Raw genomic sequence first — 26005 nt, 5'->3', positions numbered from 1 at the left:
TAGCCCCCCACAAGCTGTTTTAAAACAACATTTTCATTACTAGCTAAGCAAGTTGATGCTTTTTTTTTAAAAGGCATTAATCTTTTCACTGGGTCTCTTCCTGAAAATTTTTTTTTTTTTAAGTTTCTGCCCAAAGAGTAGAACTGATTAAAACAAACAGATGAAAAGGCTAAGAAGCTGGATTTGAGATAATTGGGGGATGGGGAGGGGTGCTATTTAGGAACATTTAATACCAGCATTTCCTACAAGGGGTTAAACGTAAAAAAAAAAAATATTTGTTGAAGTTTCACTAAGGCTCTAAAAGTAAAAGATCAGGTCCAACATAGAACTGATTCCAAAGGTAGCTTTACTGTTTTGCAGATATAAACCTCATACATTTGTCTTCATAGAAAAATTATACCAAATACACTCAGTAGTTTCAGGGTTGAACATCCACTCCAGAAGAGTAATTAGGCATGCAAAATGTGTATGCAATTGCATGACTGATTTGCATGCCTCGGTACCATAATTTGTACATGCAAATAGATAACTATACACATACTAATTGGCTATTTTTGCATGCTTTGTATTCAATTAAAGAAATAAGGCATAAATTTTTAAAAGAGTAATTAAACATTGGAACAATTTATCAAGGGTCATGGTAGATTCTCCATCACTGACAAGTTTAAAATCAAGAATGGATGTTTTAGAAAAAGCTTTAGGAATTATTTTGGGGAAGTTGTATGGCTTGTGTTATGCAGGAGGTCAAATTAAATGATCACAATTGTGCCATCTAGCCTTGGAATCAATAAATGGATCAATCTCCAAACATATGTGTGAGCTCCAATAAGGTGTGCTATGGCATATGTATTTTGAACATGTTTCTAAATGACAAGAAAAATCTGGTCCCTTATATTTGACAAAAATTAGTATAATTATACATTGTTTTCATAGTTTTAAAAAACAGTATTATGTACTTTGAGGAAACCAAAGTGCTGCAAAAATGTTATTTTGTCAGAATGCTTAATTTGATAAATCCTTTGATAGTGTTTCAAAACAAATGTCTACATATTTATGCTGTGCAGCCTTTGAGCTACAAATGATCATGCAACACATTACAGATTTAGGGGTTGAATGTTCTTTTTTAAAATCTCATTGCACTGAACTTTAATACTATGAAATACACCGATTTGAATATTAATCTAAGCAATAAGAGGCAGCTGTTTTCAGTTAAACTGGTGTAAAGCCAGAGTGACTCCAGTTACTCCTGATAAACATAAGAGGTGCTGACAAAAGAATTTAGCTCTAAAAATAATCAAAATATTAGGATTTAAATTGTGTATTACAAAAAAGATAACATTACTTTAGAACCATATTTAAAGAGATTTAAATCCACTAACCAGCTTGTGTTCTCTACAGTTAGTGAATAGGTTTGATTTCTAGGCTTTTTTTTTTTTTTTTTGGCAGACTATAATAGTATCTGTATATAATCAGAACCTTTGAAAGAAACATTGTTTTATAAACTATATTAGAAATCAGGTGTTCATCAGTACTGGAGACAGAATTAAGCAAGAGCTGAGCTGTACCCTCTAAAAGGATTCTTACTATGGAAGGAAGGTCAGACTCAATTAAAGTAGAGACCAGTTTTGTTCTGCTAGCTGACTGCCCGTGCTGCTTATGCCCTAGTAAAGCAGTTAGGACTGTAGCCTCATCTACACTTGGTGTGAGCTGCGCCTTGAACTTTACGATCTCTCTTCCTGTTGAATCTTTTTACATAGTTGCTGCCGCTCCTTAGCAGCCCATCTCCTGGCCGCAGACGACCTCTCAGGAACTGCAGCAGAGGTGCAGGTAGCTGCCGTCTCTTGTGGTAGATCTGACCCATCACAATATATCTACTTCCTGCAAAACAACAAATAATTTAACAAATGATTGGTTTATTTTCATTTTTTGTTTGTTTAATTTCCTTTACTTGTTTCATTTTAGAAAAACACCTTTTCCAGTCTGGATGATTGTAGCTTAGTCACTTTCTTTTAACATAAACTGGGCTAAGACCAAATGTGTTATAGTAGCAAAATTCAAATTATGAATAAAGCAAGCGATGGATGAAAACTGGAACTGGCTATGCCAGCTTCCCCCCACCATCACCTTGACTTTTGGGGATTGGATAAAAGAAGCAGGTCTGCTTGCTGGTGAAAGCATTGCCAGGGCAAATGTTTTACAGAATGTAGTTTTAGGGGATTTGAATGGCTTTAACCATTCTGCCTTGCAGACAGTTGGGCTTGTTTTGCAGATACAGGGAAACCAGAAAGAAAAGAGTTTGTGTGCCCTCTGCTCCTAAATGAAGCTGTTCCTTCTGCCCAACCTGTCCCCTGAACCCCTTTTAAATCTAGGCGAACTGAAATCCCACACCACCTACAGAAACTGACTGGATTTAGCTGGGATTCATTACCAAGTTTAAAATCTGGACATGGTTTACTGCAGTTTAAAGCATCCACAATGAGAATGTGAACTCGGAAGAAGAAGCCATCAGGGGTGATATATAGGCGACTCATCTTGTATAATCCGTCGCTATTTACCAAGAGTGTAACAAGGTGGACTCCTTTCTCCAGTGTTTCCACATCATGAACAATCCCATTCACTGCTGTTTTAAGGGAGAGAGGGAAAACAATCACTCGATATACTTGCTAGTGGCACATTGATACTCAGCTCATGATACATGTGGAGGCTCTAAACGAATCACAATGGTGCAGTGAACAAAAGTCTTAAAAGTTTATAAAGTACTTCCAAGTTGAGTCTTATGTGTTGTTGAATAACAGTGCAGGTTAGGAATGGTGGGGTTGAATATTCATTTGAAAGGGAGAAGAAAAAGAAACATTCATTAGCGTATTCTGCTGTATTACTATATTACACTGGAGTATTATCTAATTTGAAAGGAGAGTCCTTGCTCAGTATCCTTGCAATGCAGCCTGATAAAGTAGCATGAGTCCTAATCTTAGCAAATCACATAGAGCTGTGCTACACCATTTCTGCCTCAGAAAGACTCAGGACTGGGCTGAGTTAACCGAAGGCCTGGAAAATCCCCCACATATATTCTAGATAGACTGTGATAAAGTCACTGGAGAGGTAAGGCTAGATAGCTTCCTTGACAAAGGTCAAGGGCATACCTGCCTCATGGAGTGAAAACTTCTCTTTGAGGCAGCCACTAGCTTCTTAATCTCTAGATGTAAATTCATGAGGAGTAAAGCCCCTTCTGTGATCACTCTAGGGGAACCGTGGCCATGGGCTGTGCAGATTAATGTTCATTCAGGCTGAGTTAAGAGACATGCTTCTTTTTTTTTGAATTTAAGAAATAAATGAAATTATTTAATCATTAAAGGATGAAATACGCAGAGGGCCAGTACAAGGCCTCGATCAGAGATCTACGGGCTGGACGTCATTCTAAAATTTTGACTAAAAGGAAATTAAGGAATGTTTACATTTGTGGAAAACTGCCTAATGTCTAGTCAGGCAAAAAAGATGCCTCATACTATGCTTATTTTCTGGAAATAGAAACACCTGTTAACTGGCACTAGACATGTATTTTACTTATCTGCTTTTAAATATTGAGACAGATACCATCTAATCCCCTGCTGCTTTGAGAATGAGATAGCTCCATTCAGAAAACTTGTGCTCCAACTGCCAGTGCAATTAACCCAGAACTACACTATCTTTTGTTACCATCTGTGTGTGTGATGAAATGGCCATTAGACTCTAATGCAGCATGACCGCTGCTGGCAGAAGTCCTATGAAGCTAAAGCAGAATCTGGAATGTCGAGAACATGCTGTTCAGGCCATCATCTGGCATGGTCTTCCATCCAAATTATATCCTAAAACTCATTAGAGCTAGGTAAATAATGCAATGGCAGTTAAACAATACAGCTACAAAGGTAGAGGGAGAGAGATGTATCCAGTTGTGGGTTAATAAGAAATGGAGAATCATACAGACAGCTTGTGAAATGACTTCATCACTGACAGTGATGTGTGGATGGAGTGGGGACCCTAAGAAGGCCAGTGCCAGACAGACAGAAAGGGGATGAGACAGTGAAACGTGATTGATGCTATTTGTTGTGTATGTATAGGAACATCTGTTATTAGAATAGGCTGGAGCAAGCCCAAGAAGGCTTTTAAAAACAAGAAAGGAAATGTATGTGCTAGTAGCATTGGCCAACGAGTGCGTCTGCCATGCCTGCCTGTAAGTGAGAATATATACAATGGAACAAAATGGTCTTACCAAATTCACTCACACAGAAAGCCTCTGCTTCATCCCTCTCCCTCCTGCACTCCGTCAGGCACACCTTCTCCTTGTTGTCAGCATCTAGAACTGCAACAAGCACGTATGTTGTGGATGTGCAGCATTAACACAACATGGCCCCCGGAGTTCAGGACTGAAAGTAAATAACCCTGTTCTTCTGATAGGTCACAAAGTCCCTTCCTATGGAGGTTCCCCTTACCTTTTTTCAGCACGTTGAAGTGATACAGCAGGCTAGATGACTGGCGGTTGGTGACCCAGGAGGGCTTGCTGATGTTTCTTATAGGGTCATGCTGTTTGTAGGGATTCATCTTGCCAGGTCGGTTAAGGTGATCCACCATATTGGGATCTTCTGTCTCAACTGTCCCTGTGTCTTGGAAAGGATGCATCTCAGCTAAAGTCAAGGATCTGCCTTTATAATGGGAAAATGCTCTACGGTGGAAGTGTGCCGAGATGCTGTTCGCTGCCTCGGACTGAAACCTATCTGCATGCCTTCTGTTTGCATGACTGAATTCAAAGGAAGCAGAAGGAGGTCCCTCCATGTGGCTCTCGGAAGCCAGGACCCTGCCATCCTGGTGAGGCTCTTTCCTCAGCCCTGTATTGTTTTCCACTGAGGTCTTGGACTTTTTCTTTTTGTCTGGTGAGACTGAGAGGATGTCAGCAGCTTTTGGCCACTGGAGGTTAGCTGGAGACAGCAACCAATGTTCTGTTTGATTCTCTTCACCACCACTGCTGCCTCTAAATGGGAACTTAGCTTGGCTTGGTGTCGAGTCTGCTGCACTGTACCCATCCTTGCTGAGTGCTCGAATGGGTTTTCCAATATAGGGCAGGTATCCTATGTACAAATAAACAGAAGAGATAGAAGTGTTTTTAACTTTTTTTGGAGGGGGGCAGAGAGGGACCTTTTTTATATGTGTGTACAGTGCCTGGCACAAAGGGAGGGGCAATTGAAGCCTCTAGCCATTACCACAATATAAACAATAAATAGTCCACTAAGAGGAATAAAGCAGAGTGCCCATATCTGAAAGGCATCTGATTTCACTGTCCCCACATAAAGAAGGATAGCACCTGCCTTTCTGGGCATCATTGCTTGTGGAACAAAATCTGAATTAGCTTCTCATTTCCAAAATGCTGCGGGGTTGAAAATAGCTGGGATTCATACAACAAAACAGCCTTTCAAAAAATGCGGGGGCCAGAAACACAGGAAAGATTAGAGGGGAACTTTCTAGCTCCTATTTCAGACAGAATCCCAGTAACTCCAGCATGGAACTTGGCCCAGCTGTGTGCAAGCTGAACCCTGGTGATCTGCATTTTTACTATTATTGTTACAAATTAAAAACACGATTTATAAACAAACCCTTCTCTCGAAAGAGACCTGAAAGTCCAGGGAGCATCCGGGGGAGCCAGATTCACAGTGCAGCTCGGGCTGATTGTTTAAAAGGCTATGACAACAGAACTATTTGGTTTTCCCATCCATGGGATGCCTTATTGACAATGTCATCTGGACTTTTCAATGCTCATGGGCTTTGAGAATTGCTGAATAGATCTTTATCCAGCATTTTTTTGGACTTCTGACTTGTGCGCCATAGAGCTGTCAAGGAGCCCAAACAGCTCATGTTTGGTAGAAAAGCCATTGCTTTTAAGTAATGATCCCACGCATTTGTTCCTGATGGTAGAAAGATAGGATTGAGAGAGATCTGCCCTTTATTTCTAAATGAAAGTTAAGAAATTATTATGATGATAAAATATAATTGTGTTTTTGGATCAGGCAGCTTAACAGCACAGTGTAGTCCAACTGGGAAAATTTCCAGGTCTCATTTCACACCACCCTTTCCCCTTTTGAAACTCTCAAAGCAAATTGACTTTCCTTTTAGACAGAGTTTTCTTTCCCCTGCAGTTTTTTCCCCTTCAAATTTGCGGTTCCCCCTTCCTTTTCAGCCTATGCTTGCCATGCAATTAGTTTGCCAATGTAGAGTATTCAAAAACAGTTTACCCACACACACAATGTGGGTGCTCGCGGTTTGCGGTTAATAGTGTGTAGGAGGCTGATCCTGACTCGTCTTGTGAAGTATTTGACATACACAGATGAATAAAGTCCTGGTTTATCTCCAAATCCTGATTCTCAGCTGTTGACCTCACCATTACTTCTCCATTGCTCTCACCAGCTGTTGTCATGGGAAAGATTTCCTGATATTTGGGCTGAATGCATACGAAGTCAGAAATTTCCATGAAGACTAGTTGGGGGTGGGGGGAGGTACAAGCTGAAGACAGGGACATGCCAGAGTGCACTGGAGCTGTTCTGCCTGGAGCCATGGAGCCTGAACAAGTCCTTTCAAACACATCTCCTACCTGCGATGTTTACCCCCAAGACACACTTTCACTAAGCAATGAATTTCTAAGAAGAAATTAAGCACTTTGTCATGACCCAGATTTCCAATCCCCTTCAATTCCTCTGTCAGATCTCTGGAGACTGGGAAACTAGAACTTCAACATAGCACTTGATTTTTTCTGTCCGCAGGGAGAGATGCACCTTTTACCTCCACGCCCTTTGCGGGATGCAGAAACAAATCTGTTTAGTCTGACATGCAAAGGGCACAGGTGGGAGCTCAGAACAGCTGAACTAAACCACAAATTTGGAGCCTACAGGGAGTAAGAAGGGGCTAACAAAGTCACATAAGAAACCACACACATGAACCACTAAGTAACTCACAAACTGCTCAACACTGGCTGACTCAGGATTCATGGCATTAGCTGATTCTCTGTTTCTTGCAGGTGCTCTCCAGCCTCCCCAGACACACACCTTCCTCTGACACATCAAGTATCTCTGCTTGCTTGCTTGACCAATGAACATGCTAAAAAGTTCCTTTTCTTGCCTCTCATGTGCTTGCTGCTGCAGCGTGCTGAAACGGATGCAGCTGGAGAGGGCTGTCAAGGCAAGAATTGGAAATAATGTGTCCAGTCTTTGTGGGAAAGAGTGACGCTCAGCCTCTCCCCTTCTTGCTGGAAACAGCAAACCTGCCCTTTTCTGCTTTGGAATGTTAAGAAACTTACCTGCCACCAAGTTGGACGATGATCCCATGACAAAACAGAAGAGCAAGAATGCTTTGGTTGTCATGTTGAAGGAAACCTTTTCCAGACTCTAAATGAACTGGAGTCTTTTATGCCCTTCCTTCTGGTTCATGCTAATGAGAGGCAGCCTTAGGGGAAACATGAATCGCTCCCTGGACAAACCACTGGAGCAGTACCAAGCTGCCGCAATCCTGCTAGCCTCTCACTGCCACTTCCTAAGAGAAATGTGCATGGAGCCCCCACACGCTGGCTACAATTGCCTGAAATGTCAGTTCTGTCTCTGCCTGATTAAATGGATCTTCCCTAAACTCCTACGCTCTACACAAAGTAGTCGGGGTTAGGGGTCTTGTTTTCCTTCCCTACCTCTGAGGGGAAATTGTACAAAACATATCAACGCATAACTGGCTACAAGGAACTGCATTAAAATGCAGCATACAGAATCAGGGAACACATCACCACTACATGGCTGCAGTTACTTTGGGGACAGGGAGGGATGAGATCAGCATTTATGCACAGTCGGTTACAATGGGTGCATGTTTTTTAAGGTCAGTTATATTGTACATCTGGCTATTCCAGCCCTTACTTCATGGGGATTTTGCACATTTGTTATAGTTATTGTCCATTGTCAACGGAAAGGTCTGCTGTTCCCTGTATAGTTTCAATTGATTTAAAAACCCGGTTTCAGTAACTTGAATGAGTCTCTGGAACTCTGACACCCCTTCTCTCACCTTACACACACCCAGCCAAAACCATCTTGAGTGTAACTTTATTGATGTGGGATTCATTTAGCCAAATACACTTGTTCCTATCTAACTAGTTTAAACAGTCGAGGACTTTTCTTCATATTACCAAGCCAGATGTTCACTGAAGCTGCTTACCCCACTGCCTGATAAGGGATGTTATGAGGATTAATCACTTAGTTTATGCCTGTTTAGTGCTTTGAACACAAAAAGCACTAGACAAGTGTTGTGAAAGGTCATTAGAAATATCCTGGAGCCTGCTTACTGAAGCCATCTTTACAGACAGAGGAAAGCTATGCAATGAAAGGCCCCAAAAGACTGCTGAATGTTGTAGTATCTATCGCTTAGTTTAAGCTTAAATGGTTAATGATCAATGTATTAGAATAAATATATATAAACGCTCTATGGATTTCTAATGCGCCTGTCGGCATGCTCTATATCAAGTTACCAGTCAAGACAGAGAATGGTTGGGAGAATACTGCAGCTTTAGGATTGGATATTTGCCCTCACTGAAGTAAATGGTAAACTTCCATTCCGTTTAATTATTTTAAATAAAACAGACCAGAGGTATATGAAAACTTATTTTGGTTGCTATCAGTTAAAGTGGAAATTTTATTTATTTGATGTCTGATGTAGATACTTGGTATTTCTTTATAGCTGGACCGTCTTATATAATCCAACAAATTCCCCAGCAGCACAAAGTCTTATTTCATATAGCTGTGTACAGTTTATTGCACATATTATTTATATGCAAATTAGATACAATTAACTTGGGTTTAAACAGAGACTGGGAATGGTTGGGTCATTACACTAATTGAATCTATTTCCCTATGTTAAGTTCTCCTCACACCTTCTATGGGTCATCTCAATTATCACTTCAAAGGGTTTTTTTCCTCCTGCTGACGATAGCTCATGTCAATTGATTGGACTCTTCCAGTTGGTATGCATACTTCCACCTTTTCATGTTCTCTGTATGTATAAATATCTCCTGTCTGTGTGTTCCATTCTATGCATCCGAAGAAGTGAGCTGTAGCCCACGAAAGCTTATGCTGAAATAAATGTGTTAGTCTCTAAGGTGCCACAAGTACTCCTGTTCTTTTTGCAGATACAGACTAACACGGCTGCTAATCTGAAACCAGTTTATTCTCCGTATATCTAAAATGGTTTGCAATATGTAAGGAAATTGTAATACATATACGACTCTATTCTTTAATTTCCCATTGCCTCATGTGTTAATTCTTTTTCTTCTGTTACAATATGCCGTTTAAATGTTTTAATTCTGAAAGTATGTTATTGTGGGGGAAAAAATCACTGTAGAAATCTAAACCCAGACACAATGCTGAACTGAATTCACAACTGGAGATTCACGCTAAACATCTCAGCCATTTATATTTTATTAATTTGGCTGTTTAGGAGTTGTTCCATCACAGTGCATTCCTCTCCATTTCTCCTGGGGTTAGGTGGGACAATGAGGAGCTACACACCAGAAAAAGCAATGGGGTGGATTAGATGAAATACACAGTTGTTCCGTAATATTTACCTAATATGCTTCTACGGGACTGTGCTATGGCAGGCAAGGAGCAAATACAACCTGCAAATAATTAAGTTCATTTGTTATGCGTCTTTGAATGTTAAACTCTTCATATTGTTTAAATTCCTCAAACAGTAAATAAATCAGCTGGTTAGTGTCTGAACACTAGACGAGGTAAGCACTGGCGCCCCCTGGAGGATACGGAATAAGAAAACGATGCCTATGCTCTCTTCCCTGATTCAGCATTTTCTTCCTTATGTAAAGGATGTATGGGGCAAGATGTGAGTATGAGTATGAATACGTGAGGAGCTACATGTGAAGGTGTCTTTCTGGGTGTAATTTATATCTACTTAAGGAGTATGTATGTGGGATGCATCAGAACCATGTGGACCTTTTGAAGATATAAAGAAACCACTAAGTAGATACAACCTTCTGATAAAACTATTTGTCAGTATAATACAATCCATTTTACTGTATTGCTGTGTTTATGTCTGGGTGTTTCTCCTAAAAATTCAGCTATTTGAAAATTTCAGCTTCACTAGCAGCACTGTGGACAATGTGGTGGTTAATATGTCTACACCAGCCTTTGCACTGGTGCTACTACTGATGAAGCTGCTTCTCTGTTAGCAAACTGTAGTGAAACACTCCTCGTATAGGATTCCTTCTCCCTATGATAAAAGTTTAGAACTACAATTTTAGCAACCAATTTCATCTATTGAAAAACCCCAGAGACCCTGCACTGGTGACAATACTGGCTTGCAGTGAAACACCAGATGAATTCCCCATTCCTAATCCCCATAGAGAAAAGAGCACTGACGGTCTGATGCCATCCTCACCCTGATGTGTGATAAACAGTGAAAAACACTAGGGCTCAGATTTTAAAAAGCAGTGAGGTGTCAATCTGCTTACTGCTGCAAGACCTAAGCGATTAGAAGGCCATTTCCAAAAGTGACAGAGGCACTTAGAAATCTAAATCCCATTGATTTTAAATGTGAGTCTTGGGCACTCATGCCTTGTGACAAAGGAAGTTAGCCGTCTAAATCCCTTCGGCATTGCAACGCTGAGACAACACGTCTCAAGTCCTTTAAAAATCGGGGCATAAAAGACCAAAAATTAAGTCCAAATGAAGGCCTGGTTTACCTCTGTATCTCCCCATAATCCAATCGCATGCCAAAAACAAAGCACAACACATCCTCCAGATGCTGAACCACCAGCACTAGACCCTAGGAAGGCCCAGTCAAAACCAGTGAGGACGGAGCTAGGCTGATACAAATTCCTGCACGAAACGAGGCCCCCGATCCGAAGCTCCCCGCAGCAGCGGACAGACTCCAATGGGCTTTGGCTCGGGCCGTCATCCCAGGGCCTCTCTCGCCCTTCAAAGTGCAAAACAAGGGGACGCCTGCTCCTTACACCGCGAGGCGCCATCAGCCCAGACAGCCGGCACCCCGCCCTGGCCAGGAAAGGCCACCCAGGCACACACCCGGGCCAAACCCCGGCCTCGCGCCCCGTCCTGGGCAGGCTGCGCCCCTCTGACAGGCGCCGCTCGGGGCTCGCTCCCGGGCTGTCCATGTTTACATGGGAACCGGCGCCGCTCGGGGGTCGCTCCCGGGCTGTCCATGTTTACATGGGAACCGGCGCCGCTCGGGGCTCGCTCCCGGGCTGTCCGTGTTTACATGGGAACCGGCGCCGCTCGGGGCTCGCTCCTGGGCTGTCCGTGTTTACATGGGAACCGGCGCCGCTCGGGGCTCGCTCCTGGGCTGTCCGTGTTTACATGGGAACCGGCGCCGCGCTGCCGGCCCCTTTCCGCGGGCGGCCGGGGCAGGAAAGCCCCACGCCCGCCCAGGAGGCCGCTCTGCAGCCCGGGGAGCTCGCTGCCTCTCGCCGGTGCTGCTGCCCGAGCCAGCCCGGGCTCGTTGTACGGGGCTTTCCTTTCCGAGGGGCCGAGCTGCCCTGGGAGCGCCCGCCTCAGGCTGCCTTCCCGAGCGAGGCAAGAGCCTGCAGCCTCGCTGTGTTCTCCGCCCCGCGCCGGTGCAGGAGTCCCCGGCACGCAGCCATCGCGGCCCCGCTCCATGCACCAGCCGCCAATCATCCCCTAGCTCCTGCGCGTCGCCTCCCCAGTGCACGGGACGCGGGACTGCAGGATTAAAAGTGTACCAGGGCGGCGGCATGTGCAGCCCTGCGGGCGATAATAACGTGGAAGCGGCCCAGGAGCCCGGCGGGGCGCCCAGCCGCGAATTTACCAGGCTGCTCCGGCTCGCTACAAAACGTGTGAGCGGCACGACCCAGATGGGACTCGAACCCACAATCCCCAGCTCCGGAGGCTGATGCCTTATCCATTAGGCCACTGGGTCACCCAGTGAAGACGAGGACGGGCACGCTCTAAAGGCGCCGCCCGGCTTCAACTGGCTCCGCCCTCAGTCCTCGATGATTCCAGCCTCCCTCTAAGGGCCCCGCCCAGCCCAGGGTGGCCCGCCCCCCACTTGGTCCCACACCCGCGGAGCTCTGACTCCGCCCCTCCCCAGCTCTCGCAATCAACAAAGCGCGCTAAGGGCTCTGCCCTGCCGTTCGCGACACGCCCTTAGCCTGTCAGCGTCCCGCCGTTAGCCCCGCCCCTAACACGCGCTGGGCTCACTCGCGCGCAACGGCCGTTAGCTCCTCCCTCCCCGCGCGCCCCGGTGGGCGGTGTCACCTCCATGTGTTCTGGCCCGGCCTTTGGACTCGCCCCCTCGCGCGCGGCCAGGACGTCGTGTCAGGCTTTCCTTTCCCGCGTCTTCCACAGCCGCTGTCTTCCCAGAGCCCCCTCCGTCGTTCGCACTGCCAGGGCCCTCTGCGCCCGTACCCCTAAAGTAGCTCTGCCCTGATCTGAGCTCTGACAAGGCTGGGAGTTGGCTCCCCCAAGAATCCTGCTCCCAGCCTTGCTGGGGTTACAAGGGCTCTGCCACACAGGCAGTGGAAGAGAAGCCCTCAGGGTCGAGCAGGCCCAGGGCCAGCTCCAGCGTTTTTGCCACACCAAGCAGCGGAGATAAAAAAAACCAAAACGTGATTGGGAGCTGTACCGCTGCCGCTGCATCCTTCAGTGGCAGGTCTTTCCCTCCGAGAGGGACGGAGGGACCCGCCGCCGAAGAGCCAGCCTCTCCCTTGTGCCGCCCCAAGCACCTGCTTGCTGCGCTGGTGCCTGGAGCAGGCCCTGGGCAGGCCTCTGGGTAAAGGAAGTGGGAGCGAGAACTCAGAGATCCCTTCGCCAGCCCATTTCGCCTGGGTAATTTATAATCCAGAAAAGTTCCCCGCAATAGTGGGACCATTCTCCTGCTTACATTTGCTACATGAGAGAGAGCTGCTGTCAGTGTGTTCTCCCTTCAACTTTGGAATTTGCTCTATGCTTGGTTCTAAATAGTCCAAATTTATTTGATCTTTTGGGCATGCTGCAAAGCCCCTATTTTTGAGCTGGTTTTTGAGAGGGTCTGCTGGTGGATCTGTTAGGAAACTAAGGTCTAGGATGTTTTGGATTTGGAATCTAGGGGCTGGAGTAGTATGTGACGGTAGGTTGCTGCTCTTTTGATTTGATTTTTAGTATGTAAGGAGTGCGTCTTCAATCAATTTGCTTTAAATCCCAGTAAAGAGCTGCTGGCACTTCTTTACGTCCAGCGGCCCTCTGATTAGGAGGCTGAGTCTTGGTTTTGCCAACAGCAGGAAGGAAGGCACAAAGGGTATGTCTTTGGGTATGTCTAGACTGGAATAAAAGATCCACAGCAGCACCGTGGTTGGCCCAGGTCAGCTGACTAAGGCTCGGGCTCTGGGGCTAAACATTGCTGTGTAGACATTCCAGTTCGGGGTGGAGCCTGAGCTCTGAGACTCTCCGCCCTCACAGGGTCCCAGAGTCTGGGCTCCAGCCCGAACCTGAACATCTGCACAGCAATTTTACAGCCCCACAGCCCAAGCCCCAAGAGCCCAAGCCAGCTGACACAAGCCAGATGCATGTATTTAATTGATGCGTAGATGTACCCTACATTGCAATGTAAATCCAGGGTTAATAGAACTCAAGTTAGCAGACCCTGGTTTGTTTAACCTAGGTCTTGAGTGTCTATACTCATCTGTAACCCCAAGTTAGGAACTGTTGAACCTTGGGTCCCAACCAGGGGCTCCATTACATTACACTGCATTACATAGTCCCAGGTCCAATCACCCATATTGCACATTTTCTAGTGCCTTCCCAAAATGTGACTGCTGTCACTCTTTCTTCATTGCGAAGTATGGGAAAATCTGACTGTCCACCAAACTTGATTGTCCAGAGGACAAAGGAAGTCAGCCCATGGGATTGTGTGACACTTCTAGAGGATTCCCAGAGCAAGAGTCCAGTGGGATTGAACCCTAGGTCCTGGCTACGGTGGCCAGGTGCCTGGTTTTTGACCAGAAAGTCCAGTCGAAAAGGGGACCTGACAGTGTCCAGTCACAGTGGGTGGGGAAGGCAGGGAGGTGCCAGGTCATCGCCTGCCCAGCCCCTACACAGCTGGGGCTGCCTCCTACCTGCATCAGGCAGCTGCAGCTCCCAACCATGGCTCCGCAGGCAAGTCCTTCCTGACCTGGGAGAGGAAGAGCAGTGAGTGGTAGGGAGAGTGGGGAACAGAACAGAACAGGGGGTGGGACCTCTGGGAAGAGGCAGGGCAAGGAGGAAGAGGCAGAGTGGGGGAGGTTCTGGAACTCCTGCTAAATATTACAAAGTTGGCAACCCTAGTCCCAGTTTGACTGAGTCTCAGATGCTCCACCCCATGTGGTCCTTGGTTTGACCTCTGGATTAGCGTGATTTGTGTGTAGACAGAAAGGGGGTAGGCTTGAGGCTGAGTTTGAACACTGGGCTTACAGTGCCATGTAAACCAGGGATTCTCAAACTGGGGTCGGGACCCCTGAAGAGGTTGTGAGGTTATTACATGGGGGGTCGTAAGATGTCATCTTCCACCCCAAACCCTGCTTTGCCTCCTGCATTTATAATGGTGTTAAATATGTTAAAAGTGTAAGTTATAAGGGGTGGGTCACACTCAGAGGCTTGCTAAGTGGAAGGGGTCACCAGTACAAAAGTTTGAGAACCACTGGCGTAGACGTACCCAAAGTGTGCAGCAGTCCTAGGTGGCGAGGGGTTTGGTCATGCTATAGGGCATGTGACTATTGACAAGCCCACAGTGAAAGTCCATTCACTCCTGACCCGGTAGGGAGGAAGATATGACTAATGACTTCCTCCTTCAGGCTTCACTCAACCTCCCTGCTCAGGTCTACTGAAAGCTGCAGCTTTCGGCATATTTTTGGACCTTTTCAGTCCCCATAACAAAAACAGGCCCCTAAGGGGACAACAAATCCTAGCATCCTTCAAGATGACGAGGAACAAGGCCGAGCATTGGGTGCTGGAATCTGTAGTCTCCTTCGGGCTGCGTGACGCTAGGTGGCGCATCGTGTGCTGGGACTGGTAGTCTTGGAGCCGCGAGTGGTTCGTTGTAGGCTCTGTGACGTGTAATCATCTCTCCCCGGGATCCCGGCGAGGTTCTCGCGAGATCACTGGCTCCCCTACACACACCCCTCCACCTCGCGAGAACAGCTCTTTTTTCAAACTGACCAATGACAATCTTGCTTTGGCTCGAATTGACCAATAGGAGAGCGAAGACGCGGGAAATTTAAATCCCGCCAGGGGCGGGGTCAGGGCAGAAGGGGCGGGGACAGCGGCAACGTGTTCGCTGGTGGCCTAGGCGAGTCAGTCAGTCAGTGTGGCAGCAGCTGTAGAGACGGGAGGTGGTTTCGGTTGTAGGTGGAGGTCTGGTGCGCTGCGTCCGGGAGACGGTGGGGGTGATGGAAGAAAAGGGGTGGAGAGGGGGAAGTTCGGGGGGGGGGGCTGGAGTAATAGGGGTGAAATGAGGTTGGGGAGTTTCTATGGGGTATTTAGGTGTGGGGGAAGGGCGGCGGTCTGGGGCTATATGGGCTTATGAGGGGGCAAGAGGCTGGGCGGGGCGCGGTTCTGAGGCTGTATGGGGCGGAGGTGGTGGTCCAGAGCTGTAGAGGGTGAAATGAAGTGGGGTAGTTCCTATGTGGTGTTTGTATAGCGGGGTGGGGGAATGCGTAACCCCCACCCTCCATTGCTTATTACAGGGCGCTAGTGTAGTTTCCGTCCTGCTGGAGGGTGGATGGGTGGGGGATTTCTAGATTGCAACTCTCCCGGGGGAGGCACTGACTGGGTTACTGGCTTATTTTGAATCGGGTGGTATGTTCTTGACCGTGTGACTGTAGCTGCTTCTTTGTGTTGGTTTGGGGCTTGGCTCCCCGTAGCCTACATAAGGAACTGTGCTCTGCACCCCGTTATAAATGTAGTGGCTGCACTGTGCTTGGGGTGTGTCTGCAAAATGGCTATCTCCATTTAAAAGGCCATTATCAACTTTAACTCACTTTAGGGAACTGACTGGGTTTCAAGTTAGCTACCGGTTCTGCATCTACCTGCCCCCGAGTCAGGTTGCCAACCTATGTGTTTCTAATTTCCCTTCTGTTTTTTTCCTGGGGTGGGGGAATAACAAACTTTCTTGTTGCTATGCCTGAACGACCAATGTTATTTGCAGAAATAACTAATCTGATTATGCATTGAGGGCTGTAAGAAATCTAAATATAAAATACATAATTTTTTGTTTATTCCTAGTAAATTTAGGTGTCACTAGTAACAATAGCAAGCTTTTTAAAAAAACAAAACAAAACCATCCCTTCTGATTTTTTTTAACTTAACAATGGCATTTTTCAAATCAGAGACAATGCTAGTTATTTAGTTTTTAAGTGGAATTATCTGCAATCTGGACATAGTTCTTTATCTTTAACCCCAATCTTGATTTCACATGCATGTCTTAATCTGAAATCTTTTTGGCTAAAATAAGTTAATTGCTAATCTCAGATCTGTTTCAGGTCTATCCCTTAAATTGGTATTGCCCGAGGTCTGACTCCTGTAAAAGATGTCTACCAATGAGAATGCTAGTGCAGCAGTTGCCCGTCTGAACAGATTCAAGAATAAGGGAAAAGACACTACAGTGAGTATCTGATCATCAGTTGGAGTCTGTGTTTTTAAGCATAATTTAGCCCTTTAAAAAGAGAAGTACAGTTCATCACGAATGCACATTTTGCCCCTCTCAGGAAATGAGGAGGCGGCGGATTGAGGTTAATGTGGAACTGAGGAAAGCTAAGAAAGATGATCAGATGCTTAAAAGAAGAAATGTCAGTACACTCCCAGATGATGCCACTTCACCTCTTCAGGAAAACCGGAACAATCAGGTAACTAAGTCCCCAACACGGTGAGATCAGGAGGCGTTTTTCCCTCATGCTGGGTTGTGGTTTCTTCCATCAGTGGATATGTTCCTATGTATGTCTGTGGTGCTGTGTAATTGTTACCAACTGTAGCTGCCCTGTATAACCTCAGACTGAAGGAACAAAAAGATACAGTATAGCTAGGCTTTGTCTACAGTGGGAAGATGGTTTTAAACACAATTATCTACACTAATGTTAAGTGTTTTTAATAACATTAATTAAAATTAATGTTAGCACACCTAACAACTAACTTTCCCAATGTAGACAAAACTATGGCTGACACGGGTTGGGAGTCCCATTATAATTGCACAATGCTCAATAAACTATTGTGCATTTAACCAGTGCTTTCTCATAGCACTGTGCCTTGCTGTCTAAGGGAGCTTTTGCTTGCTATATAGACACACATTCTTACCAACATAGTCTTAACAACTTTCTGTTTTTCATGCAGGCTACTGCACACTGGTCTGTTGAGGAAATTGTCAAAGGAATTAGCAGTAACAATTTGGAGCTTCAGTTGCAGGCAACTCAGGCTGCCAGGTAAGAACCTTCAAGGTCAAAGTTTATCCAACTCTTCTATGTGGCTGGGGATAGAGGGGTTCAGCTAATCGGAGCACAGGTATCAATCACAGCAAATACTTATTCGAAGCCTAGTTCTATGTAAACATTGCTAGCACTTCTATAATCTGCTCTTTGGCAAGTAAACATTTTGGAATTGACACTCTAGTCAGCGTGGAGAGTAGGGCCAAATGGAATTATAACCTAGCATCATGTATAAACTTTAAATGATGAAAGGTTTGACCTGACTGTGGGACTTAGAACCTGGCACACCTGAGCTGTCCCCCAACTCTGTTTCTGGTCTTAGTGGTGGCACAGAGGTGCTGCGATATTTTTTTCTATAAACTGAGAATGAAAGACCTTTTTTTAAATCTTGCATCTGTTTGTTTATATAGTATGCTGTTTATGGATAGAACTGGGTGCTTAGTTTAGGCCTGAGAATTTAAGACACTAATGTATACAAGTGGAAAACAGGTTCTGTGATCTCACTTCTGAATGAAGTGAACAGCACAATGGTTCCAGTTAGGAATGTGGTCCAAGCTAGCAGAAAGATCTCACATGGTTTTTGTGCAGCCTCTGGCAGCTGCTGCTCTCTCAACATTAGAATATACCTCTTGAGCAGCTCAGATGCATTATTACTGTTGCAGCAGCATGAAGCTAAGTTTCACTTCAGTTACTGAACAAAACCTCTAAAGAAATTTTGCCCAAAAGCAATTTTGTTAACATTTTAAAGCTTCCTAGCTAGCTCGTGTTCAGCTGACTTGTTGTCTGTCGGAACATCTCAGTACATTTTGCTGCTTCCCCTTTTGAAAGGTGTTTTTTTTTTTTTTAATATTTTAAAAAGTGAATCTCAGAATAATTAAACTGTCCTAAAGATTTTAGTGGACAAAAATAATGCTTCCTTATTTTTATTTCTTCCTTAGGAAACTTTTGTCCAGAGAGAAGCAGCCCCCCATTGACCATATAATCCGGGCTGGTTTGATTCCAAAATTCGTCTCCTTTTTGGGTAGAGCAGAGTGTAGCCCTATTCAATTTGAATCTGCTTGGGCGCTTACCAACATTGCTTCTGGCACATCGGAGCAAACCAAGGCTGTAGTGGATGGTGGGGCTATACCAGCCTTTATATCCCTGTTGGCTTCGCCCCATACTCACATCAGTGAACAGGCCGTGTGGGCTTTAGGAAACATTGCAGGTATATCAATGTGATGTATGACCATTGTTTTCAGCCCTACTTCCTTATATACAAGGGGAAGAGAAAGCCATTGAGGCCAGATTTTCAAAATAGTGTAGTTTCCATTTACCTAGCAAGCAGAGCTCTCTCTTGCAAATCTGGCCCCACCCCCAATGTCATCTAGCGTATAACAACCTGAACTCCCACATGGAGATGGTCACAAATAACTCTTTGTCTTTTGGGTAAGTACAGTATTCCATACAACTTCTATCAAAACCTGGCAATCTGTAAATTCCATTCGACACAACACTTCCATATTTCACTACCATCTTAATATAGTAGCTACTTCTCTTTTCAATACAGTCTGAGTAGACTCTGCTTTTTCTTGAAACAAGTGTGTTTTTTGGGGCGTGGCAGGAGGAAGTGAGTCTCATACTGAGGAACTTTCAGGTGTTTGTCTGCAATCTGCCAGGTTATAGTCAGTCCAATCTAGTTCTTGAATTCTAAGTTGATAAATTCAGATACAGCAAGAGTAAAATAGTGATGCAGATGATCACTGGAGCAATTATTTTAGTACTTGAATCCTAGAAATGGCTGTTAAAATATTGCATGGCTTAGGCAGTGAATTTCTGGGGTACCTCTGTGTTCTGCATAGTCTCAGAACCTTAACTGAGGCTGAAGTCATTTCTCTTGACATCTAAAATCTTAAACTAGCCATAGCGTGGCAACTAGGAACTGTGGTTCTCAGCCATGAGAGATGAGAATTCCGAAGTACTTCATAATTTGCATAAGACACCATCAGGCATCTTAAAAATCCTTGCTCAGGAATGGACTACAGGAACTCATCAACAGCATTAAGTTCACTCTAGTTTTCATGCACAGTGCATTTATGTCTGACAATGTAGGGATATGTTAGGGTCCAAGAGTTTTTATTGAAATAAAAGCAAAAATGTTTCTATAAACCTGTTCTAGTGCTACAATGTGACTGCTTACTACATGTGGGGGGGAAGGAAAGGGTCTGACAAAATAACCATTCAGTAAAAAACACTTCAACAAGACATCAAATTAAATTGTGAGCGAAAGATTTTAGTCTCTGAGAGTGGATTGAAATAACTTTGACTGTAAATAATAGGTGTCTTAGAATATTTTTAATCTAAGGCAGGGGTCCCCAACACAGTGCTCCCGCCTACTGGCTACCAGACAAGCAGCCACTGAGAAGCGTTGCCATCGAAATGCTGCTGAGAAGCATCAATGTCAAGAAGCGTCGCTGCTGAAATGCTGATGCCTCTTGATGATGCTACTGCTTGGCGGCATTTCAGCGTCTGCTTGTCCGGTGGCCATGCTCCTCGGCGAATTCAACTAAAGTATCTTAAAATTCCCACTTAGCATAACTCTCATTTATGTATTTACTCTAGAATTTCCTTCAGACAGAATGAATGTTCCAGGTTCAGTGCTGGGTCAAATACATTTTGTTGGAAGGGTGTGGGGTTGGGTTAGGTTTCCATTAGAACTAGGGAGGGTGAGGGAGAAAACTCTTACTTAATTTTGAGTTTCGTGAAAATTTGTTACCAAACCTACATCTTAAGCCACATTTGAAAATATCAGATCAGGAAGTCCATGGCTTTAGTAGGAAAGAAAACATGCATTCCCAGTGGCTTATCACTAGTAGCAGTTCTCCTTTTGTTCACCAATGCCTCTGCTTCTTAATCAGTATCAGCATTTAATGATTCACTAAACTAAGGAAGAGACACTGTTTATACACAGACTGCTATTTGGTTAGGAGTTTCCTCTTCCTGACATAGATATTTCTTCTGGCTTTCAGGTGATGGTTCAGCCTACAGAGACCTAGTTATTAAGTATGGTGCTATTGACCCATTGTTGGCTCTACTTGCTGTGCCTGATATATCTTCTCTAGCAGTAAGTGTGCATCACAGATGAAGTCATAATGGAAGCACCAAACTATTATAAATCACTAAAACTCCCAGCTGAACAGGAGCTAACCACAAATGTTTTACTTTTACAGTCTGGATACTTGCGCAATCTTACCTGGACCCTCTCAAACCTGTGTCGCAATAAGAATCCTGCACCACCCATAGAAGCCATTGAGCAGATCCTGCCTACCCTAGTTCGTCTATTGCAGCATGATGACCGTGAGGTCTTGGCAGATACCTGCTGGGCAATCTCTTACCTTACTGATGGTTCTAATGATAGAATTGAAGTAGTAGTGAAAACTGGACTGGTGCCACAGCTTGTGAAGCTCCTGGGATGTGGTGAACTGCCAATAATGGTAAGATGATGGTGTAGTGGCAGTATCGTAGCTAATGAGGTTAATCCGAGGTGCGATTATTGCTAGTTGATTACTTTAGCATGTATTTGTCTCACTCCTGTCTGAGTTTTTTATGGGGGAAAAAAAAGAGCAGTGGCTTTCAAATCTTGTTAGCCATTTCATGTAGTCAAAAGGAGACCCATAACACATACTTTAGGTGATCCATGAGTAGATATAAGCTTAATTACTAGATGGTCTTTCCTGAGGACCTCACGTGAATGACCTATGCAGCTAACAAGCTTCTTTCCTCAGTAACTTTAACAGTTTGACAATGTCTAATGACGTCACTCTGGTCTTGATTTCACTTATGAATCATGACCTGAAGAAGAGCTCTGTGTAAGCTTGAAAGCTTGTCTTGCACCAATAAAAAAATACTACTTCGCCCACCATGTCTCTTGTTATGAATCATGAGTAGGTCCCTACCAAATTCACGGTCCATTTTGGTGAGTTTCACAGACAGGATTTTAAAAATCATAAATTTCATGATTTCAGCTATTAAAAACTGAAATTTCAGTGTTGTAATTATAGGGGTCCTGACACAAAAAGGAGTTATGGGGGGGTGGCCAGGTTGGGGGGGTTGTAGTACTGCTACCTTTCTGTGTTGCTGTGGTGGTGGTGCTGCCTTCAGCACTGGGTAGCTGGAAAGCAGTGGCTGCTGGCCAAGATCCCAGCTCTGAAGGCAGATCTGCCCCCAGCAACAGCATGGAAGTAAGGGTGGCATGGTATGGTATTGTCATCCTTATTTCTGTGCTACTACCTGCAGAGCTAGGCCCTCAGTCAGCAGCTGCCCCTCTCTGGCCAACTATCTTGGAAGGTAGTGCAGAAGTAAGGGTGGCAATACTGCAACAACGCCCCCCCACTCCACCCCATAACTCCCTTTTGTGTCAGGACCCCCAATTTGAGAAATACTGGACTCCCCTGTGAAATCTGTATGGGGTAAAAGGAGACAAGACCAGTTTTCATAAGGGGAGACCAGATTTCACAGCCATGGAAAAACACATTACAGACCGTGAATTTGGTAGGGCCCTGATCATGAGGCATGGATAATGACTATCAAAGATACTCCTTCAGACCTAGTAGCTTTTCTCAATTGACTAGTTTGAATTACCAATGGCTTCAGTCCACAACACAGATCTAAAGCTTGGCATTCTAATGGCAGTGCTTGGCAATGGAATCTGTTAAAGGCACATGGAATCTTAAAACTTAGCTCAATATGGCTAGAGCCTGGGTTCTAGGAGTCCAGCTTGAGTCTTCCTCCCATCTCCAGCACTTGTGATATGGATATTGTGCTAAGACCATATCTTCTCCACCTCAGTTTACCTTCTGTATAACAGCTGTAATATCTAGACCACTTCAGGTTTCTCAGATGAGAGGTATCCTAGTGGTTTATTCCACAGCAGCCCACTTAATAACTGCAGGGGATAAAGCAGAAGAGCTTCTGGTGGTGATGGTCTGCTTCTGAGGTGCACTACTAGTGGAAATTAGGGTACGTCTTCTACCTGCCGGCTTGGCGGGCAGCGATCGATCCAGTGGCAGTTGATTTATCACGTCTGGTCTAAATGCGATAAATCTACACCACCACCCCACCCCACCCCTCCCAAGTGCCCTCCCGTCGACTCCTGTACTCCAGCTTGGTGAGAGGCACAGGTAGTTGATGGGGGAGTGGCAGGAGTCAACTCACTGCAGTGAAGACACCACAGAAAGTCGATCTAAGTATGTCGACCAAGTGCATAACTTAGATTGATTTCCCCCACCCTCCAGTGTAGACCAGGCCTTAGTGATATGTACTAAACTCATCATTTTGCAATGTCTCTTTCAGACTCCATCATTAAGAGCTATAGGAAACATTGTCACTGGCACAGATGACCAAACACAGATTGTTATTGAATCAGGGGCACTAACTGTCTTTCCAAGCCTGCTCTCTCACCACAAAAATAACATCCAAAAAGAAGCAGCGTGGACCATGTCCAACATCACTGCTGGTCGTCGGGATCAGATCCAGCAAGTTGTGGATCATGGGCTTATTCCATATCTCATTGGAATTCTGAAAAAGGTAAAAATCCAGTGTCCTCCACAATGAGATTCTGCAATCAAGTACCAAAATTCAGGCCTTGCATATGGAAGCATGTTCCCCTTCAGGGTGATGTTGACTGTAATTTACTGTAGGGTTAAGATGACCACTCTTCAGAGTTGAAGTTATTCTGGGCAAGTTTGCTGTGTGTAAAAAGGAGGCATTAAATGTGCTCTCTGTATGTTAATCATTTTTGGCAAAAACTTCAGCGCTGAACTTCATATACTTTAATTGCATGCTCAAACAAGCACTTGGATATCTTTAATGTAGACGGCCTCATTGATCTGCTAGTCATTGCTTTCTTGTTACTGTTTATATTGAAGTACGTCACTCTTTAAAACAGGGGGACTTCAAATCACAAAAAGAAGCTGTATGGGCTGTGACCAACTACACAAGTGGTGGAACAATTGATCAGATTGTCTACCTTGTTCAGGCTGGTGTCGTAGAACCTTTACTGAACCTGTTGTCAGCCAAGGACAGCAAAACTGTACTAGTTATTCTGGATGCTATTACTAATATCTTCTTGGTAAGTAAACCAAGGATTGTCCATTGTTGGTAGGATGGTCTGTAACAAATATTCCTCCAATAGTCGATGACTGAAGGGGAGCTGCCTACTGCAGACACTTCCCACCATGTTTCATTCAGTATTAGTTACCTACTTCTGGGCATTGTTGCTATCTATAGAGTTCAGTCATGGTATCTTGTACCTTAGTATTCAGTAGCCAAGAGCCATGGCCTTGTTCATAACAGTCACTTTCACTGATTCTAAAAATGGCCATGTAGCAATGCAGACTCACCCCTGTGGCGCCTCCTGCTGGTCTCTCAGGGAATTAGCTTGATTTCCAGGCTGGTGATCCACTACTGCTTGGCCCCCTTGTCCCTTTCTGGACTCTGGTGCCATGTTAGCTGGGGTGCTGCCCCCTGGCAGTAACCTGTTTCTATCAGGGTCCCCCCTCCCTGGGAAATCCCCATCCACTATCCCCACCTTGCCTCAGTATCAGGCTACTGCCAGTTATCATCTAGCCCCTAGGCTCTGGGGCAGACTGCAGTATCAGCCTACTCATCACTGGCAAGGTTGGGTTTGGGTCTGCTGCCTTTGCCTACCCCTGGGCTGCCCTCTGCAACCCCCAGTACCTGTTGGCCTTGTTGTAGGCCGCAGGCTGGAGCTCCCCAGCTCCTCTGCCTTTCCCCAGCCCTGCTCCACTCAGGTATCCTGCCTCTAGCTCCCTGCAGCCAGGCCCTTCTCCCTCTACAGGCAGGAGGAGTCTGCCTGGGCCTGATTGGGGCATGGCCGCAGCTAAGCCTACTTTCCCCCAAACAGCCCAGGCTTCTTGCCCCAGCCACAGCCCTCTCCTGAACTGTTTCAAGCCCTGAAGGGCAGGAGCAGGTAACCACCCCACTATATGCTCCAAGTAGGGACAAATCATCCATCCCTCTTACAAAGTTAGTCATTGTGGTAAATGTGTGGTGCTGCAGTACGTAAGCAAACCTCTCGAAGCATGAACCTTGTATGGCTGATGCTTTGCAGGCTGCTGAGAAAATCGGCGAGAACGAAAGACTTTGTCTCATGATTGAAGAGTGTGGAGGCCTAGACAAAATTGAAGCTCTCCAGTCCCATGAAAATGAACTGGTGTACAAGGCCTCCTCAAGCCTGATTGAGAAGTATTTCTCAGCAGAGGTGAGTAACTGAAGGATTGAAACATAGGTTTTGACACTCTCCATCTCAACACAACCAAGTGTTTTAAAGCTTGAAATATTAATACTCATTTCAAACCTCTTTTTCCATGTCTTTTAGGAAGAGGAAGACCAAAATGTTGTGCCAGACTCTACTGTTGATAGTTACACTTTCCAGATTCAGGGAAGTACTCCTGACACTTTCAACTTCTAGACTTTTCATACATTCCAGCCAGCTTCAAAAATCTCTGGGTTACCCATCTGAGTACTGCCTTCTATTTGTCTTAATGTCTCTACTTATCTTTTTTAACTGTTTTTATGTGACTTGTATTGTAGCACTTTGTATAACTGAAGCATACTTGAACAGTTCAAAACAGTGTACATACTGTGTGAATTACTTCTGTAAATCTCGATCTTTCTACCTGAGTCTTGAAGTACACGTGTAAATACTCTTCTACTTCCATACTTTTTTGGCTCTTATTGTGATTTCAGTGCAGGGCTGTGCCAATATAGCCTTCATGCTGTTTGGGATAAGGGAAGTATTGGTTTCTTGATGTCACATCTATGTACATGTGAAGAATTTGGAGGCTTAACAAATCATGCTCTTCTCTCAGAGCAGGAGCCACTGCCATGCACTCTATTCTCAATCACAGTGAAATCATCAACAGACTGAACTGGATTTTAAAGAGAATTGGTGTTCAGAATTTAATAAAATGGTATCGGAACACAGTGTGAACTGTCAAACTCTTTATTTTTAAAGGAAGATGTGGCAAACCAGATGTATTTACACTTTGTCCTCTTTTGCACTTCTGTTAATCAACCAGTTCCTCATTCTTAGTGGCTGGGTAGAGGAATGAGTTCCTAGCCCAGTAGATGAGTGCAAGTCTAAAATGTGTAAGTGTGGTGGGTTTTTTTTTCCTGAAGCCAGGGCACTTTCTCTTCAAGCCTTGGATATGCCTAACTTTGAATCCGAGACAGACACAGCTGACTTATCACTGCATAATGGGGAGCAGTTATAACGCTGCTTACTTGTTTGCTGCTACTCATACAGTTGTCCAGTACCACCCCTCGACAACCTCTGATAACACTCATAAATGTAGTGAATTTCTAGATATTAACAGCCATGTCTATGCTACCCTGCAGTTCAGACTATGTTGGTGTGATAGCAGTTGCATCAAAGTGCAGCTTCGTAACTCCCTCTTGTCTATGATGTGAGCATGAGCTTAAAGGTTCCTAGTTTGCCTAATGTGGTCCTATTTGAAGAGACATGTCATAAGGCTT

General features: G+C 44.8%; 2 protein-coding genes, 1 non-coding gene and 1 pseudogene across 7 annotated transcripts; 2 read left to right on the top strand and 2 right to left on the bottom strand.

The window, feature by feature from the left end:
- Positions 1-329: 329 nt before the first annotated feature.
- Positions 330-11988, bottom strand: C12H17orf58 (chromosome 12 C17orf58 homolog). Of its 4 annotated transcripts, none has more exons than XM_050920704.1 (5): positions 11848-11988; positions 4470-5102; positions 4250-4339; positions 2429-2620; positions 330-1878 (listed from the first exon to the last, which is right to left on the bottom strand). In XM_050920704.1, exons 1-5 carry the CDS (start codon positions 11942-11944, stop codon positions 1688-1690), a joined length of 1203 nt encoding a protein of 400 aa, XP_050776661.1. In that variant the 5' UTR covers positions 11945-11988; the 3' UTR covers positions 330-1687. The 4 variants fall into 4 exon arrangements, with proteins under 4 accessions (XP_050776661.1, XP_050776663.1, XP_050776662.1 ...); XM_050920706.1 differs by lacking the exon at positions 11848-11988 and adding an exon at positions 10748-10957; XM_050920705.1 differs by lacking the exon at positions 11848-11988 and adding an exon at positions 7319-8313.
- TRNAR-CCG (transfer RNA arginine (anticodon CCG)) lies at positions 11886-11958 on the bottom strand. Its single transcript has one exon. It is a non-coding gene; the product is annotated as a tRNA-Arg (tRNA).
- Positions 11989-15310: 3322 nt separating the features above from the next.
- KPNA2 (karyopherin subunit alpha 2) lies at positions 15311-25444 on the top strand. 2 transcript variants are annotated; one of them, XM_050920700.1, is made up of 11 exons: positions 15311-15394; positions 16532-16653; positions 16757-16894; positions 17376-17464; positions 18406-18674; positions 20476-20570; positions 20677-20940; positions 22799-23032; positions 23394-23576; positions 24579-24728; positions 24846-25444. In XM_050920700.1, exons 2-11 carry the CDS (start codon positions 16579-16581, stop codon positions 24936-24938), a joined length of 1590 nt encoding a protein of 529 aa, XP_050776657.1. In that variant the 5' UTR covers positions 15311-15394; positions 16532-16578; the 3' UTR covers positions 24939-25444. The 2 variants fall into 2 exon arrangements, with proteins under 2 accessions (XP_050776657.1, XP_050776658.1); XM_050920701.1 differs by having other exon boundaries at positions 15334-15394; positions 16521-16653.
- On the top strand, positions 20946-21114 carry LOC127033418 (uncharacterized; annotated as a pseudogene).
- Positions 25445-26005: the final 561 nt, after the last annotated feature.

This window comes from Gopherus flavomarginatus, chromosome 12 (genome assembly GCF_025201925.1).
Source record: "Gopherus flavomarginatus isolate rGopFla2 chromosome 12, rGopFla2.mat.asm, whole genome shotgun sequence".
Taxonomy (NCBI): Eukaryota; Metazoa; Chordata; order Testudines; family Testudinidae; genus Gopherus; species Gopherus flavomarginatus.
Note: the sequence above shows the minus strand (reverse complement) of the source record. Positions and strands in the feature narration are given on the sequence as shown.